At 42.9% G+C, this 15,758-nt stretch overlaps 1 protein-coding gene across 2 annotated transcripts in view; it reads right to left on the bottom strand.

Annotated features, from left to right (window-relative positions):
• TDRD3 (tudor domain containing 3) overlaps positions 1-15,758 on the bottom strand; it is a 459,135-nt gene that overhangs the window by 63,042 nt on the left and 380,335 nt on the right. For both annotated transcript variants that reach the window (XM_030200566.1, XM_030200565.1), the window contains exon 11: positions 8,294-9,144. In XM_030200566.1, coding sequence (XP_030056426.1) covers positions 8,294-9,144 — 851 coding nt within the window. The remainder of the gene's footprint in view (positions 1-8,293; positions 9,145-15,758) is intronic.

Raw genomic sequence — 15,758 nt, 5'->3', positions numbered from 1 at the left:
TGCCTCCCCTGTCTTCCCTTTTAGTGCTAGGAGCTCTTCTGGTTGCTTGCCAGAGTAGTGCTTAGGAAGCACCTTGTTAGTTGTATCTAGCTTGCTAGTGCTTAGGTAGCTTGTTAGTTTTCTGTTTAGCTTATTAGTGTAGAGCTCTGCTTGTAGCTTGGTGCTTAGTAGCACCTGTGTTAGCTTTGTGTTTAGTTCCCTGCTCTGTTAGTTTAGGGCTTAGGAAGTCCCTTTCTTGAGCAGGGCTTAGGAGCTCCTGTTTAGTATAGGGCTTAGGAAGTCCTTTTGTCAGTTTAATGTTAGGAACACTCCTGCTGGTTTAGGGCTTGGGAGCACGTAGATCAGTTGGTTTAGGAGTACTTCTGTTTCCAGTCCTGGTCCCTGTGTCATCCGGTATCCAGTAAGTCCTGCCAGCTACTCGAACCAGGAGCTCAACTCCTGGGGGGCTTAGTAGCTAAGTGCAGGTGAAGCTGTGTGGACAAGTCCGGTGTGCTCCAGTCCAGTGTTCCAGTCCTGTGTCCTCCAGTCCGGGGGATTCCAGTCCATGTGTTCCGGCTCGCTGGGCGGTGCCTGCAGTCCCTGCCGGTGCCGGTGTGCTTGCCCAGCGTTGGTTGGTGGGTTTTGCCTGCTGCTGTCGCTCCTCGTCAGCAGCCCAAGGGCTCACGTTTGCTCCAGAGCCCGGCCCCGCGGGCTCTGAACCTGAGAACCTGACAATATGCTTTTGTTTTGTGAGTCTAAAAATGTATTGCAGCAAATGTGGTTGTTCTAACCTGTTTATGATAAGACGATTCTTCTCTCTTATAGGGGGCTTGATGGTGTTGTCTTTATAATTAGTCTTCCTGTATTTTTGTTAATGTGAACACCATATCTTGTATTTTCATTATGTTTAGAAAATATTAATAAACTTTCAGCATAAACAAAGGAGGAGTGGGACTTGGGTGTGATCATATGTGATGATATAAACGTGTTCAAACAGGTATAAAAGCTACAAGGATGCTTGGGTGCATAGGGAGAGCAATGGTCAGTAGAAAAAAGGAGGTGATGATATCCCTGTGTAAGACTCTCGAGGGAACTCATTAAAAATATAGTGTAGAATTCTGAAGACCACATCTTCAAAATGATATAAACAGCATGGAGTTGGTCCAGAGAGTGGCTACTAAAATGGTCCATGCAATGAACTGCTTTTCAAGGCAACCAATATGGGAGAGTGAAGTAAAATATGCCCTAATTTAAATGGAGCTGAGTCCCATTGCTTCTAATATGATGCACAAACCAGCCTTGAACCTGTGACCTTCAGGTTGAAAGCCAGCCACCTTCCAGAATATTTTGCTGTAAATACTGCACCTGGAGAAAATGCCACCATGGCAGCACTGAGGTTACATGATTACCATGGAGCCCAGTGCACTAGCCTCAGAAAATAACTCAATATGTAACATTTCTCACAGAAACATGAAGCCAACAGTACTAAGCCTGACTCTAAACTAAACTTCTTTGTAAAGATGCTGAAAAAAGGAATACCTCTACTGCCAATATAAATAGAGTTCTGGTAACAAAAAAAAAAGTTCCACAAAAGAAGTGAAGGAAAATTTCAGGGTGATATATATATATATATATATATATATATATATATATATATACTTTTTTTAAGTAACTGCCCTCTGTGAAAAACTGAGGGGACTGAAAGCTCTCTAAATGAAAGGTATACAAGAATATGGGAAAACTAAATAGGCCCTTTCAGAGGACCTAACACACATGGAGGGGGATAATCGAAAGGGGGCGCACATCTCTAAGGGCGCCCATCTCTAAGGAGAACCCCGTAAAGGGGCGGGGCAACCCATATTATTGAAACAAGATGTACGTCCATCTTTTGTTTCGATAATACGATCGGGGACGACCATCTCTAAGGTCTACCTAAATTTCATGATTTGGGCATCCCCGGTTTTCGGCGATAATGGAAAGTGAGGACGCCCATCTCAGAAACGACCAAATCTAAGCCATTTGGTCGTGGGAGGAGCCAGCATTTGTAGTGCATTGGACCCACTAACTGAACGTAAAAAGACCTTCCCTTACCGATCCAGAAAGGAACAGGCATGCATGAAGGAAATTGCATGCAAATGAGCTGCTCGCTGTTAGCTCATTTGCACACGATTTCCTTCCTAAGGAGGGGAAGCGACAGCAGTTGAGGACGTCCTTCCCTGCAACGGCAGTTGAGGATGTCCAAAATGTGGATGTTTCTGTGAGAAGGACATCCATGCCTTTACTGTGCCTCCGATACCCTATTTATTTATTTGGATTTTGGATCACAAGTAGCAGCAGTGAGATTTGAACCGGCCACCTCTAGACTGCAAGACCAGTGCTCTAACCACTAGGCCACTCTGCCACTCCTCCACTCCCTTGAAATTTGGCCTTCCCTGTGGGGGGCAGTTGAGGACATCCAAAATGTTTGAAAGAAGGAAGTCCACGCCTTCGTTATTCCTCCGCTGACACACACATACCTCCCCCCCCCAGGGACCTGCATACTGTCCCCCCCACACGGATGGCCAAATTTCAAGGGAGTGGAGTGGAGTGGCTGAGTGGTTAGAGCACTGGTCTTGCAATCCAGAGGTGGCCGGTTCAAATCCCACTGCTGCTACTTGTGATCCAAAATCCAAATAAATAAATAAAGAGGGTGTCGGAGGCATAGCAAAGGCATGGATGTCCTTCTCACAGAAACATCCACATTTTGGACGTCCTCAACTGCCGTCGCAGGGAAGGCCACCCATAACTGTCGTCGCAGGTAAGGACGTCCTCAACTGCCGTCACAGGAACGGAGGCATAGCAAAGGACATACTCTAAAAAAAAAAAAAAAAAAAAAAGACAAAAGTTTTTGAAGTTGTTTTTTGGGGTGGGAGGTGCTTAGTAACCACTGGGGAAGTCAGGCGAGGTCATCTGGTCAGTTCGGGCACCTTTTTGATGCTTGGTCATGAAAAAAAATGGACCAAGTAAAGTCGGCCAAATGCTTGTCAGGAACGCCCTTCTTTTTTCCATTATCGGCCGAGGACGCCCATCTGTTAACCATGCCCCTGTCCCGCCTTCGGTACACTGCCGACACGCCCCCTTGAACTTTGGTCGTCCCTGCGACAGAAAGCAGTTGAGGACGCCCAAAATCGGCTTTCGATTATGCTGATTTGGGCAACCTTAGGAGAAAGACGCCCATCTCCTGATTTGTGTCAGAAGATGGGCGCCGTTCTCCTTCGAAAATAAGCAAGATGGTGCACTTTCCTGATGCTGTTCACTGGCTCCCACACTAGGAACAGCATTTAACCAACTCTGGAACTATAAGTAAAATCTTAACTCACCACAGACAGCCTGGCCTTTTGGTGACTCTTACCACCAACGAATCCACTTTAGGCAAACATAGCTTTTCCAGCTCAGGCATGGAAATGGGGTAAAGACATGGCATAGCTGCTGCCACTTGGGCAATGTCTGGGGTGACTCACTGAGCAGAAATGACTTCCTGCATGGCCTCATGCACTGGAAAAAGATTGAATCAGTATTCTAGTGCTTGCCATTTTAGGATTAGCAGATGCAGGTGTAGCAGGATCAGAAGAAAAAATATAAGAACCTGGAGAGCCTTAGTTATAAAGAAAGGCAACTCTTCTTTATACTGTGGTGGGATCATGAGAGTCCTCTGTAAACAGCTCCCCCTCCTCTAATTTCTCATGTACCTGTGCAGAAAGGGACTGCCCTGAAATGTTTCCCTCAGAATGAGAGGGAGACAGGGGAGCAATAGACATAAGTACATAAGTAATGCCATACTGGGAAAAGACCAAGGGTCCATCAAGCCCAGCATCTTGTCCACGACAGCGGCCAATCCAGGCCAAGGGCACCTGGCAAGCTTCCCAAACGTACAAACATTCTATACATGTTATTCCTGGAATTTTGGATTTTTCCAAGTCCGTTTAGTAGCGGTTTATGGACTTGTCCTTTAGGAAACCGTCCAACCCCTTTTTAAACTCTGCTAAGCTAACCGCCTTCACCACATTTTCCGGCAATGAATTCCAGAGTTTAATTACACGTTGGGTGAAGAAAACTTTTCTCCGATTTGTTTTAAATTTACTACACTGTAGTTTAATCGCATGCCCCCTAGTCCTAGTATTTTTGGAAAGCGTGAACAGACGCTTCACATCCACCTGTTCCACTCCACTCATTATTTTATATACCTCTATCATGTCTCCCCTCAGCCGTCTCTTCTCCAAGCTGAATAGCCCTAGCCTCCTTAGTCTTTCTTCATAGGGAAGTCGTCCCATCCCCGCTATCATTTTAGTCGCCCTTCGCTGCACCTTTTCCAATTCTACTATATCTTTCTTGAGATGCGGCGACCAGAATTGAACACAATACCATGGAGCGATACAAAGGCATTATAACATCCTCACACCTGTTTTCCATACCTTTCCTAATAATACCCAACATTCTATTCGCTTTCCTTGCCGCAGCAGCACACTGAGCAGAAGGTTTCAGTGTGTTATTGACGACGACACCCAGATCCCTTTCTTGGTCCGTAACTCCTAACGTGGAACCTTGCATGACGTAGCTATAATTCGGTTTCTTTTTTCCCACATGCATCACCTTGCACTTGCTCACATTAAACGTCATCTGCCATTTAGCCGCCCAGTCTCCCAGTCTCGTAAGGTCCTCTTGTAATTTTTCACAATCCTGTCGCGAGTTAACGACTTTGAATAACTTTGTGTCATCAGCAAATTTAATTACCATGCTAGTTACTCCCATCTCTAAATCATTTATAAATATATTAAAAAGCAGCGGTCCTAGCACAGACCCCTGAGGAACCCCACTAACTACCCTTCTCCATTGTGAATACTGCCCATTTAACCCCACAGTACTTCTGAGCTGGAGTGCAAACATCTCCTCTTTGGGGCAGTGTCCACCAGTGGAGAATGAGGCAGGGAACCAGCCAGAAATCTCCAGATGAGCTAAAAACGAATTATCAGTTCCCCTACCATACTTCTGCAACATACAGGCATTATGGAGCAGCAGAATGAAATTAAGGGGGGGGGGGGGAGCTCAAAAAACCCCAGCCCCAGAGAACCCCCCCCCCTCCCAGAGTGGCTGACATGTGTAAGGACTTCTGAAGCAGTGCTGGGTAAAGGAACCACCAGCAGTGCTGCTCCTGAATCGAGCTGCTGTATAAAAGGCTCCCAGATCACTTTCAGCCCCATGAGGATAATCAGCCCGCATCTCTCCTGCATGGGAAACAAATGTGGCCTCCCCGAACACAGCCCCTTCTGCAGGAGGAAAGCCTACACAGCCACCCAGACAATGCCCCAGTGCTGCTCTCCGCTTCCCACAGTGGGAGCAGCTTTTAACAACTTCAGCAGCCATTGCAAAGGAAACAAAAGTAAAACCACAACTGACCCAAAGGTGAAAGAAAATGTAAAGATACACTCACCCTGGGAGAGCCAGTCGTTGGGAGTCCTGACTGTTGAACTCAGTGCTGCTGGAAGCACACTCACATCCTCTCCATTACTAAGCCCTTTATACCGGCCAAAACCAGTATCTCTCCTGCAGCCAAGGCTGTGAGCTTTAAATAATTATTTTCAGTGAGGAAGGAGAATGGAGGAAGGGCTGGAGAGGGGAGAAGGGTGGAGGAAGGACCTGGTATGACCAGGTGTACCCCCTAAAGACGGTACCGCTCAGCCATGCATCCCAATGCTCTACTGAACTGAGAGACCCGGAACAGGAGCCACCATCAGATGAGATCAGGAGCTTATGAGAGACCATCCAACCACCTGCTGGAGATAGAGAATACTGACTGACCAAGGAGCATCCCATCCTATAAGACAGTTCAGTTTAGCACTCTCTATCTCCACCTGCTGGTAGATGAACACAATCCATAAGTCTCTGGATTCATCTACTGCTGACACTAAGGAAATGGTGTTAGTACATGGGAAAGAACCGACTAAGGGTACACTAAAACCATTTTTTGATGCACCTTAGTAAAAGGATCCCTTAAAAAATGTTCAAACATTTTATGAGGGGTGTGTCAGGAGCGGAGAGTGGGCTTTTCAACACTAACCAGTTAGCACATCTACATTACTGTGCACTAACTGGTTAGCACACGGATACCTCAGGAGCTCTTAATGTATACAAAATGGGTGGCAGTAAGTGCTCACATGGTAACATAAAAAATTTGCCAAGCTAACAGCAACATTAGTGCATGGCCATTAATGCAAAAAAAAAAAAAAAAGGTCATTTTTATGGCCACAGTAAAAATGGTCTTTGTGTGTGGGAAAGACCCAAGTAAGGGCATGCTAAGGCCTATTTTTACCGCACCTTAGTAAAAGGACACCTAAATTAATATAATTCATATGCATATTTACCTTCCAAACTGGTTATTATCTTGTATCCAGTTGTGTTATGAGCAAATTGGTACTCCTCTAGCCAGTAAAGTCAGGCCGTTAAAAATCTGAATTACTGTTACTACCATGACTCTCTTGAAATCTACTTCCTTTGATAACAGTCTTACTTACACAATGGAGTACAGAAATTGAAAATGGAGAACTCAAAAATGTAAAAACTGTTTATCAGTTATCATTCATATTGCTTCCTATTAGTTTAGTTTTCTTGATTAATCATCCTTAATCAATTACACGTGAACAAAGTAACAAAGGTTGTTTGATAAAGTTTAATTGATCAATATAGAATTTTTATCACGTAAGCTTTTGTACCACACAGAGGGCAATTTTCGATATGACGTCTAAGTCTGACTTTGGATGTTTTGCACAAAACATCCAAAATCTGAATAGGAAAGGTGGTCATTTTCGAAAAAAGAAAAACGTATATCTTTTGTTTCAAAAACACCATTTCGAAAAAGGTTTTGTGCTTTGTATGTTTATTGTTTTTTTGGACCATTTTCGAAAAAGAAAACCCCAATCCAAATGAAAGAGAGAATCAAGCCATTGGGATGTAGGAGGCGGAAGCATTTTTACTAGACTGGTCCCGCAGACATCCCAGGAGAGCAATGACGCACCCTAGGGGGAATTGCAATGGACATCAAATAAATGCTCCCAGGTACACTTCTCACCATTGCTCCCTTACCTCATCTGCTGAGCCCCCTCAAAACCCACTACCTCCAACTGTACACCACTACAATAGCCCTCATGGGTGAAGGGGGCACCTATATGAGGGTACAGTCAGTTTCTACTTCAGGGATCCGAATGTTGCTGTAACAGGCCCGAGTAAAACATCTGAGGCTGTCATAGAGGCTGGGAAGTAATGTTTTTAATCACTTTCTTGGGGGGTGAGAGGGGATCCCTGACCACTGGGGGAGTGAGGGAAGGTCATCACCTTTTTGTGCCTTACATAGTAATATAGTAGATGACGGCAGAAAAAGACCTGCACGGTCCATCCAGTCTGCCCAATAAGATAAACTCATATGTGCTACTTTTTGTGTATACCTTACCTTGATTTGTACCTGTCCTTTTCAGGGCACAGACCGTGTAAGTCTGCCCAGCACTATCCCCGCCTCCCAACCACCAGCCCCGCCTTCTGCCACCGGCTCTGGCACAGACCGTATAAGTCTGCCCAGCACTATCCCTGCCTCCCACCACCGGCTCTGGCACAGACCGTATAAGTCTGCCCAGCACCATCCCAGCGTAGGCCCCGCCTCCCTCCACTGGCTCTGCCACCCAATCTCGGCTAAGCTCCTTAGGATCCATTCCTTCTGAATAGGATTCCTTTATGTTTATCCCACGCATGTTTGAATTCCGTTACCGTTTTCATTTCCACCACCTCCCGCGGGAGGGCATTCCAAGCATCCACTACTCTCTCTCTGTGAAAAATACTTCCTGACATTTTTCTTGAGTCTGCCCCCTTTCAATCTCATTTCATGCCTTATTTGTTATAAAAACAGGTCTAACTCAAAATGACTTGGTTTTAGTACTGGACAGTTTTATTTTGTTCCATTATGGCTGAAAAACGCCCAAATCATGCCCTTAACATACCCACAACATGCCCCCTTCACATTTGGACGCAGTGCAGATAATCAGAATACAAAAATGTCTGAAAAATAGGTTTTGAAAATACTGATTTGGGCATTTTTGTGAAAACAAAAACGTCCAAATGCTGCTTTATGCCTCTTTTTAGATGTTTTTTTCTCTTTTGAAAATGAGCCCTATAGTCTTCTGTACACTTATCTGAATACAGAACCAATATATCAACAAAATTTATTTTGCTACATATGCCATTGCCATATCTAAGCTGAACAAAAATAATATTCTTTTTGATTATATCCTACCTTGTTGTCTTCCCAATAGAGCGCTAAACATTCATCTCCTGGTCGCCAGCCAATTCCAGATTCTAAAGGATAAGCTGCTTGTAATATTTTTTCTGGTTTTATTGGTCCAGATCTTCTTTTAGGTCCACTGTTATATGAAAATATTTTGCTTCGATCATCAACTAATGAAATCACATGAGATCCTGTTGATTTAATAGGGCCAACTCTTCTTCCTTTCTGCTCTGTCTCTCCATTTTGAAAATCATTTCCCATATGAGTTCTAAGAGGATTCTGGTATTCTGTATTTATGTTAAAATGTTTCTCAATTTTTAAACCTCCAAAGTCTTCACTGCTCATTGTTCGTGATTTCCTGTCATAAACATCAAAATTGTATCTTTGGTTTTCTTTTTTCCCTCGCTTCTGATTAGCAACATCAGTGATATCTTGATTCAAAGAATTCTCTTTTGCATCAATGAATGTAGCACCTTTTCCATGCCTGCTTTGCAGAGTATTTTCCTTCTTTTTAAAGGAGCTATCGTTCTGTTGCATATTGGTTGGATAAGCAAAATCTCTGAGTCGGTCATTTCTTGGGAAAGGCCTATCACACTTAGTTCTATCCTCAGTCCACTGCTCAGGTCCTACAGAGCTTTGTCTATCAGGACCTTTACTTCTTATTGAACTACTGCTTTCCATAATTTGCCTAGATACTTGAATATCCCTCTGGAAGCGAGGCGGCTTCTCATTTCTTTGCTGTCTTATATCGTTGCGAGGAGGATGTCTTGTTTGATTAAAATCTTTCATACCATTTTGATCTGTATTAAGCATTCTATGCTGTTGACCTTGTTGGGATGACTGGGACTGTGATTTGTTTTCTAAAGAAAAAATTGGTATCAAGTTAGTTACATGCGGTATGTCACAAGCTATTTACTTCTTATGTAACATGTATCACTCTAGACATTGAAGACTGATCAGTTTATGTACTTAATTTATTACGAAAACAGTTATACTGTGCTAATACAGCAATGCACTAATCCTAAAATTGACACAAAAATGCAGATTGCAATAATTTGTTGTAACCAAATATTGTCTATTCAAGAAATTTAGGAACATCTAGTAAACCTCCTACAGGCTGGATACTTGCTACCATGTACATTCAAATGCTCCCTTCCTATTTCAACTTGCTATCAGTCTTGCTGACTTGCATAAATCTGTCCTCTGGAAAAGAAAATCAGGATCTTATTAGAAAGTATCAAATTTGAACAAGGACATAAACATGTTGTTCACCCAAAACTACTCTCTCTGACAGGATGCACTTCTCAGTTCACCTATGTGTGGACCCATAAAAAAAGCTGCCTAGACAGAATCCTTTCGTCATCCTGACATAGTCTCCAAATTTGTGTTCATAGAGCACTAAACAGAAAAATTCTTGCTGGCGAGGGGAGACGAGGGAGACGGACAGATACATAGACATAATATTCCCATAAGCCTTTTTTCCCTTCAGAAAGTAGCTAACAACAAAAGTTAAACTTTTATAAAATGTAACTATTTTTTCTGATACTGGAGTTCAGGTAATTTCTTGCCATGAGAGTGATACAGTTCCTTCCCTATGTGAACTCATATAAAAAGTTTTAAAAAGAAAACAGCACATGCAGCCCTGTTCCAGTACAAAACAAACAAAATAATTAAAAAACAAAACAAAAACACATAGGTACATTTTACTGTTCAGCACCATGGTCTAGAGAACTTCTAAGATGGACAAATCAAAATAGTTCTATCACTAAAAAGAGAAAGAACACTTCTCTTCTCAATGCAGGAGTCAGGTAGATAATGTGACTAACATAGGAATAACTACACAGATGTCAGCAGACGGGAACCATTTGGTCTACCCACTCTGCCTATCTGTATCTACCTACTGTGCTAATGCAAGTAGTACTTGATTTGTAAATTGTCTCCCTCCAACATTCACGTTAACTGTGTCTATCCCATACATGCTTAAGTTCTGTCCCTGTTTACACTGCTACAACTTTTTCAGGCAGCCAGTCTTCAAGTTTCCCACCCTTCAGCTTCATAAGATGAGACCTTATGTTCATTCGAAGGAAAATGCTCTCATCTGGTACTTCACCAAAACTTATTAGATATCTGAATGACTGCATTACGGTCCTCCCATTTCCCTTCTTACTTCTACAGAGTACAGATTTAGCATCTTCAGTCTTCTATGTGTGGTTCTACAGTGTTAACTATGCACCATTTTGGTGACAGACTTTTGAGCTGCCTCTACTTTTTTAAAGTCCTTTTGTAGATGTGGTCTCCAGAACTGAACACAGTATGTATGCAGAGTTGACAATCTGGAAAAAATAGGTTGAATTAATGAATCAGAAAAACTTTTTCAAAACTAGTGGTCTGAAATGTGTGTGTGTGTGTGTATGTATCTATTTATATACATACCGTACAAACAGATTGTATATCAAACCCTCAAGCCACTAGTTCTGACAAAGATTTCCTGGTTCTTTAATACAACCTATACTTTCAGAAAGACAACTCAAAGTTAGACAAATTAAAACGGTCAAGTAATTACTAGAGAAGAGGAAAACATAAATACTACCAAAAAAGTAAGGATAGGGAACAAGCTAAATAAGTTAGTGTTTTTGAACATTTTTTATGTAATGCTACAAATGCAAAGGAAATAAATTTTAAACGCACAATAATGTGAAAATATTCATCAGAACTGACTGCATAACACTGTGTGTTCATGAAGAGGATGAAGTATCAATACAAATTCTGGCTTAAATCTTTTCAGTGACTTGTGATGTAAATAGGAAAAGAAGGTTGCCTACCTCTATCTAGTGCCCTCTGAACATAATAGTTCACCAATGGCACAGATGGTGATCTACTATGAAAGAAGAAGTCAAAAGTAGGAGAACAAGATCCTCACGGAAAAAATACAATGGGAAAACAGTGAAATCAATTACAAAAACAAAGCATCTAAAAGATATAAAAATATAACCTCAATTTATTCATAAAATCACAAATTGAATGACAGTCCAAATATTTGTCAGGCAAAAATAAAACGAAGTAATGGAAGGAGCAAGACTCAACACAGCAGTATTTCGACAGGAGCACCTGCATCAGGAGTCAAATATTCTTAAAGTGTAAATAAAAACAATATGTGTATAAATAAAATGTACATATATAGGGACAATTCTATAAATCGTGCCTTAAAAATCAGCGCTGAAAAACCACGCAGTGTGATTTTATGAATTACACCTAAAGTTAGGAGTAGTTTATAGAATATTTTGTCTCTGTATCAAGTTTCTTGAAAGCTTTGTTTCTGTGTGTCTTGCTTTTGAACCTTGTTCCTGAAAGCCTGGCTCTATAGCCAAACTCTACTCTTGGTCTCTGTTACAGTTTGACTCTACTTCTAGCTCCTGCTTTAGTCCAGCACTGCTCCTTACACTTGCTATAGTCTACCCCTACTCTTGACTCTTGCTACAGTTAAGCTCTGTTTCTGCTTTCAGTTAAAGCCAAAGCTCTGTTTCTGCGTTCAGTTAAAGCCAAAGCTCTGTTCCTGCTTTCTGCTAAAGCTAAAGCTAATTTTTTGCTAAAGCCCAAGCTCTCTTTCTGCTTTCTGTTAAAGCCAAGCTTGCCAGGTGCCCTTGGCCTGGATTGGCCGCTGTCGTGGAGAGGATGCTGGGCTCGATGGACCCTTGGTCTTTTCCCAGTGTGGCATTACTTATGTTCCTGCTTTCTGCTAAAGCCAAGCTTTCTTCCTGCTTTATGCTACAGCCAAGTTCTGTTCCTGAATCCTGTTCCAGTTGCCAAGCCAAGTCCGTCCCTGAATCCTGTTCCAGCTACCAAGCCAAGTCCGTCAATGAATCCTGTTCCAGCTACCAAGCCAAGTCTGTTCCTGAATCCTGTCTCAGCTGTCAAGCCAAGTCGGTTCCTGAATCCTGTTCCAGTTGCCAAGCCAAGTCCGTTCCTGAATCCTGTCTTAGCTGTCAAGCCAAGTCTGTTCCTGAATCCTGTCCCAGCTGTCAAGCCAAGTTCGTTCCTGAATCCTGTTCCAGTTGCCAAGCCAAGTCCGTTCCTGAATCCTGTTCCAGTTGCCAAGCCAAGTCCGTTCCTGAATCCTGTTCCAGTTGCCAAGTCTGTCCCTGAATCCTGTTCCAGCTGCCAAGCCAAGTCAGTTCCTAAATTCTGTTCCAGTTGCCAAGTCCGTTCCTGAATCCTGTCCCAGCTGCCAAGCCAAGTCCATTCCTGAATCCTGTTCCAATTGTCAAGCCAAGTCTGTTTCTGAATCCTGTTCCAGTTGTCAAGCCAAGTTCATTCCTGAATCCTGGTCCAGTTGCCAATTCTGTTCCTGAATCCTGTTCCCAAGCCATGTGTTCCTGAATCCCGTTCCTGCCTTCTTTATAGTTTGCTTCTTTGTTCTTGCTGCCTCGCTCCTGCCCTGTTTTGCCTGTCTAGTTGTGCTTAGCCTTGTCTTGTCTCTTCCAGTCCAGTCCTGTCTAGATCCAGTCCTTGCCCAGTCCTAGACTGCCCTTTTCTGGACCCAGTTTTATCTTAGTTCCATGCCTTGCCTGGTTCTGCTTTGCCTTGAATTGCCTGGGTCCCAGTCCCAGTTTTAATCTAGTTTCGAGTCTTCCTGTCCTCTCTGGGTTCCAGTTCTGCCACTTTGCCTTGCTTTCCTTGCCTCACCTGGATCCTGTCCTTGTCTTCTCCATTGTGCCTTGTTACCTCTGTTCTGTCTTGGTTTATTCTAGTCCAGTCAGTTCTGATTCCTGCCTGTGCCAGCCCAGGTGACTTGTTTGCCAAAGCTCCAGCTTTGGTCCAAGAGCTCACCTTACCTGAAAAGGTGACAGATTGCAAAGGTCCATGTGGCTGTGACACAACCAATGTTTATAACTATATGCACACATATGTGAAAACTCACTGTGTAATATAGATACTAGCAAATTATGACTTAAAAATCTCTCTATATAAAAGGCAACACCAACGTTCTATGAAGCCTCCAGACGGAAGTGTGAAGGGGGAGAGATATCCGGTTTCCCCATGAGTATCTGCCCCGCCCTCTCTGTAACACAAACAGTCAGTGAAGGAAAACAGCAGAGCACGAAATCAAATTGCTGGCTCTGTAACAGTGAAGGACTCAGAGGGGGGAGGGGAGAGAGGGCAGGGACACACACACTCCCACATGCACACAGAAGAAAACATTGCTAGCCCCCGTTTCATTTGCATCAGAAACGGGGCTTTTTTACTAGTAAGGTTATAAACAAAGAAACCAAGGTCGAATAACAAAGGATGTAGATACTGGCAAATTGTGACTTGAAACTGAAATTATGAACACAAAAACAAAGATTAAATAGCAGTGAATAATGTAAATCGATCATGGGCGTAGCTACCATAGAGCAAGCCTGGTAAAATGCCCAGGGCCACTCATTGGTAGGGGCCGCCTGCACTGCCACTCCTTATATTCTTCCCGGCCCGCTGATCAGGCATACTGTCCCTTCCCTGCCACTCTTGCAGGTCCAGTATTCTTCCCTCTACCTCTCCCCCCCCCCCCCCCCCCATGGCCCTGCAAATTTACAGTCAGAACTCTTCACAGTGATGTAGATTTAGACATGATGTTTCTGATTGGCAGATCCTGCAGTTTTTCTTCTTTCACAAGAGAGGCAGGGATGGGAAAGTGTGTGCTGGACCCATGGGGGGGGGGGGGGGGGGGGGAGTGAACGCAATGTCGGACCCACAGGATGGGGTGTGTGAGAGTGAGACATCCCAGACTCATGGGGGGGGGGTGAAGAAGAAAGGAGGAGATATGCTAGACTCCATGGACAAAGGGGGAGTGATAGGAAGAGATGGAAAGAGATGCTGGATTAGTGGAGAGCAGAGGGAAAAGATACAGAGAACATGGGGTGGGTGGAAATGGAGGGACATATACTGGCTCCAAGTTGGGTAGTGCAGGAGGAAGGGCAAAGAGAGGTGACCAGCTTGATAAGGGGAGAGACAGAGTCACAGAAGAAAGGCAGAGCATGGAGGGAATATAGAGGACAGGGACACTGAGTGTTGATGCAAGACACAGGAGGAGGGATAGGGACACAGAGGACAGATGCTGTACACGGTGGGGGAGGGTAGAGACAAGGACACAGAGAGAAGAGGCAGGATAGGATACATAAGGGATGCAGAAAGAAGATGGATATGGAGAGAGAAGAAATGTCAAATCAACAAGAGACCCTGGAAAAAGATGAAAAATAGAGAAAAGCAAGAAAGAGACACTTGGACCAAAACAAATTAAAAAATAAAATCATCAATCAAGGTGGAAATTGTTTTTTATTATGACTGTATTAATTAGAATATGTCAACTTTCGGAAATCTGTATCTTTGATATCTTGCATTTCAGTTTCTATTTCTCTAGTATGGCTGTACATGTAGATCCTGACTTCTAGAGGTTTCCATTTTATTCTGTCAGTATTAATTAAAATGTGTCAACTTTGGGAAATCTGTATCTATGATATCTTGCATTTCAATTTCTGTTTCTCTAGTACTGCTGTACAGGTAGAGTCTGACTTCTTGATGTTTCCATTTCTGTTACTGTCACATTTGTTGAGGGTCTGTCTTTGTTTTGTTCGTGTGGCCAAGGTGTCACCATTCTGCTCGCATGTAATTTCTGTGAGGTATTCTGCTAGTGTTTAGTTTGTGTGGGGATCTGTAGCAGTCTGATTTGTTCTGTTTTTCCAGCAGGAAGCATATTGGTATTACAGAATGCTGCCTTTTTACGGGTACGGTTGTTGCTATTTGATTCGTGGACATGTGCTACTTTATTATGACAGGTTTTCTACAGAAGTCTGGAATGTGTTTTTGGAAGCATTTGGCTACTGGAGCTCTACAAGGGTTCTTCCCTCATCCTCCAGTCCCCAGTATCTTCAGAAAGATTGGGGGGGGGATATCTTGTCTGCCACCAAAATGAATATTGACTTTAAAACAGAATCTTGCCTTGAATAATGTATATAATAAAAAAGAGAATTTACCTTAAACCAATGTTTGGTATGTGTGTTGATTTGTATATCACATATGATATACAGAGTTTCTAAATATACAATTACTTGCACTATATTTAAGGACACTTGAGAAACATCTGGTACAAAGTTTTTAAAAATTATACAAATATATATACCCAACTGCTTATGAAGGTGCACATCAATATATAAAATCTGACTTAAACAGAGTAAATTGAGGTTATATTTATATATCTTTTAGACTTTTTGTTTTTTGTGATTGACCTCTCTGCTTTCCCTCTAAACTACTATGAAACATTGTTTTAAAGCATTCCAGTAAACACAAACAATTCTCTGGGCTTCTTTGCCCTTATACAGAAATATGGCCCTCTAGCAGTAATAACACAAGACTACCAATAGGGGTCATTGGTGATATTTTGCACCTGGCAGTGGCAAAGGCAGGAGCGACTGAGGATAGTGCCTGCCTACTTCTAGGT

The sequence above is a fragment of the Microcaecilia unicolor genome, chromosome 4 (genome assembly GCF_901765095.1).
Source record: "Microcaecilia unicolor chromosome 4, aMicUni1.1, whole genome shotgun sequence".
NCBI classification, from domain to species: Eukaryota; Metazoa; Chordata; class Amphibia; order Gymnophiona; family Siphonopidae; genus Microcaecilia; species Microcaecilia unicolor.
This window is presented reverse-complemented; position numbering and strand designations above follow the sequence as displayed.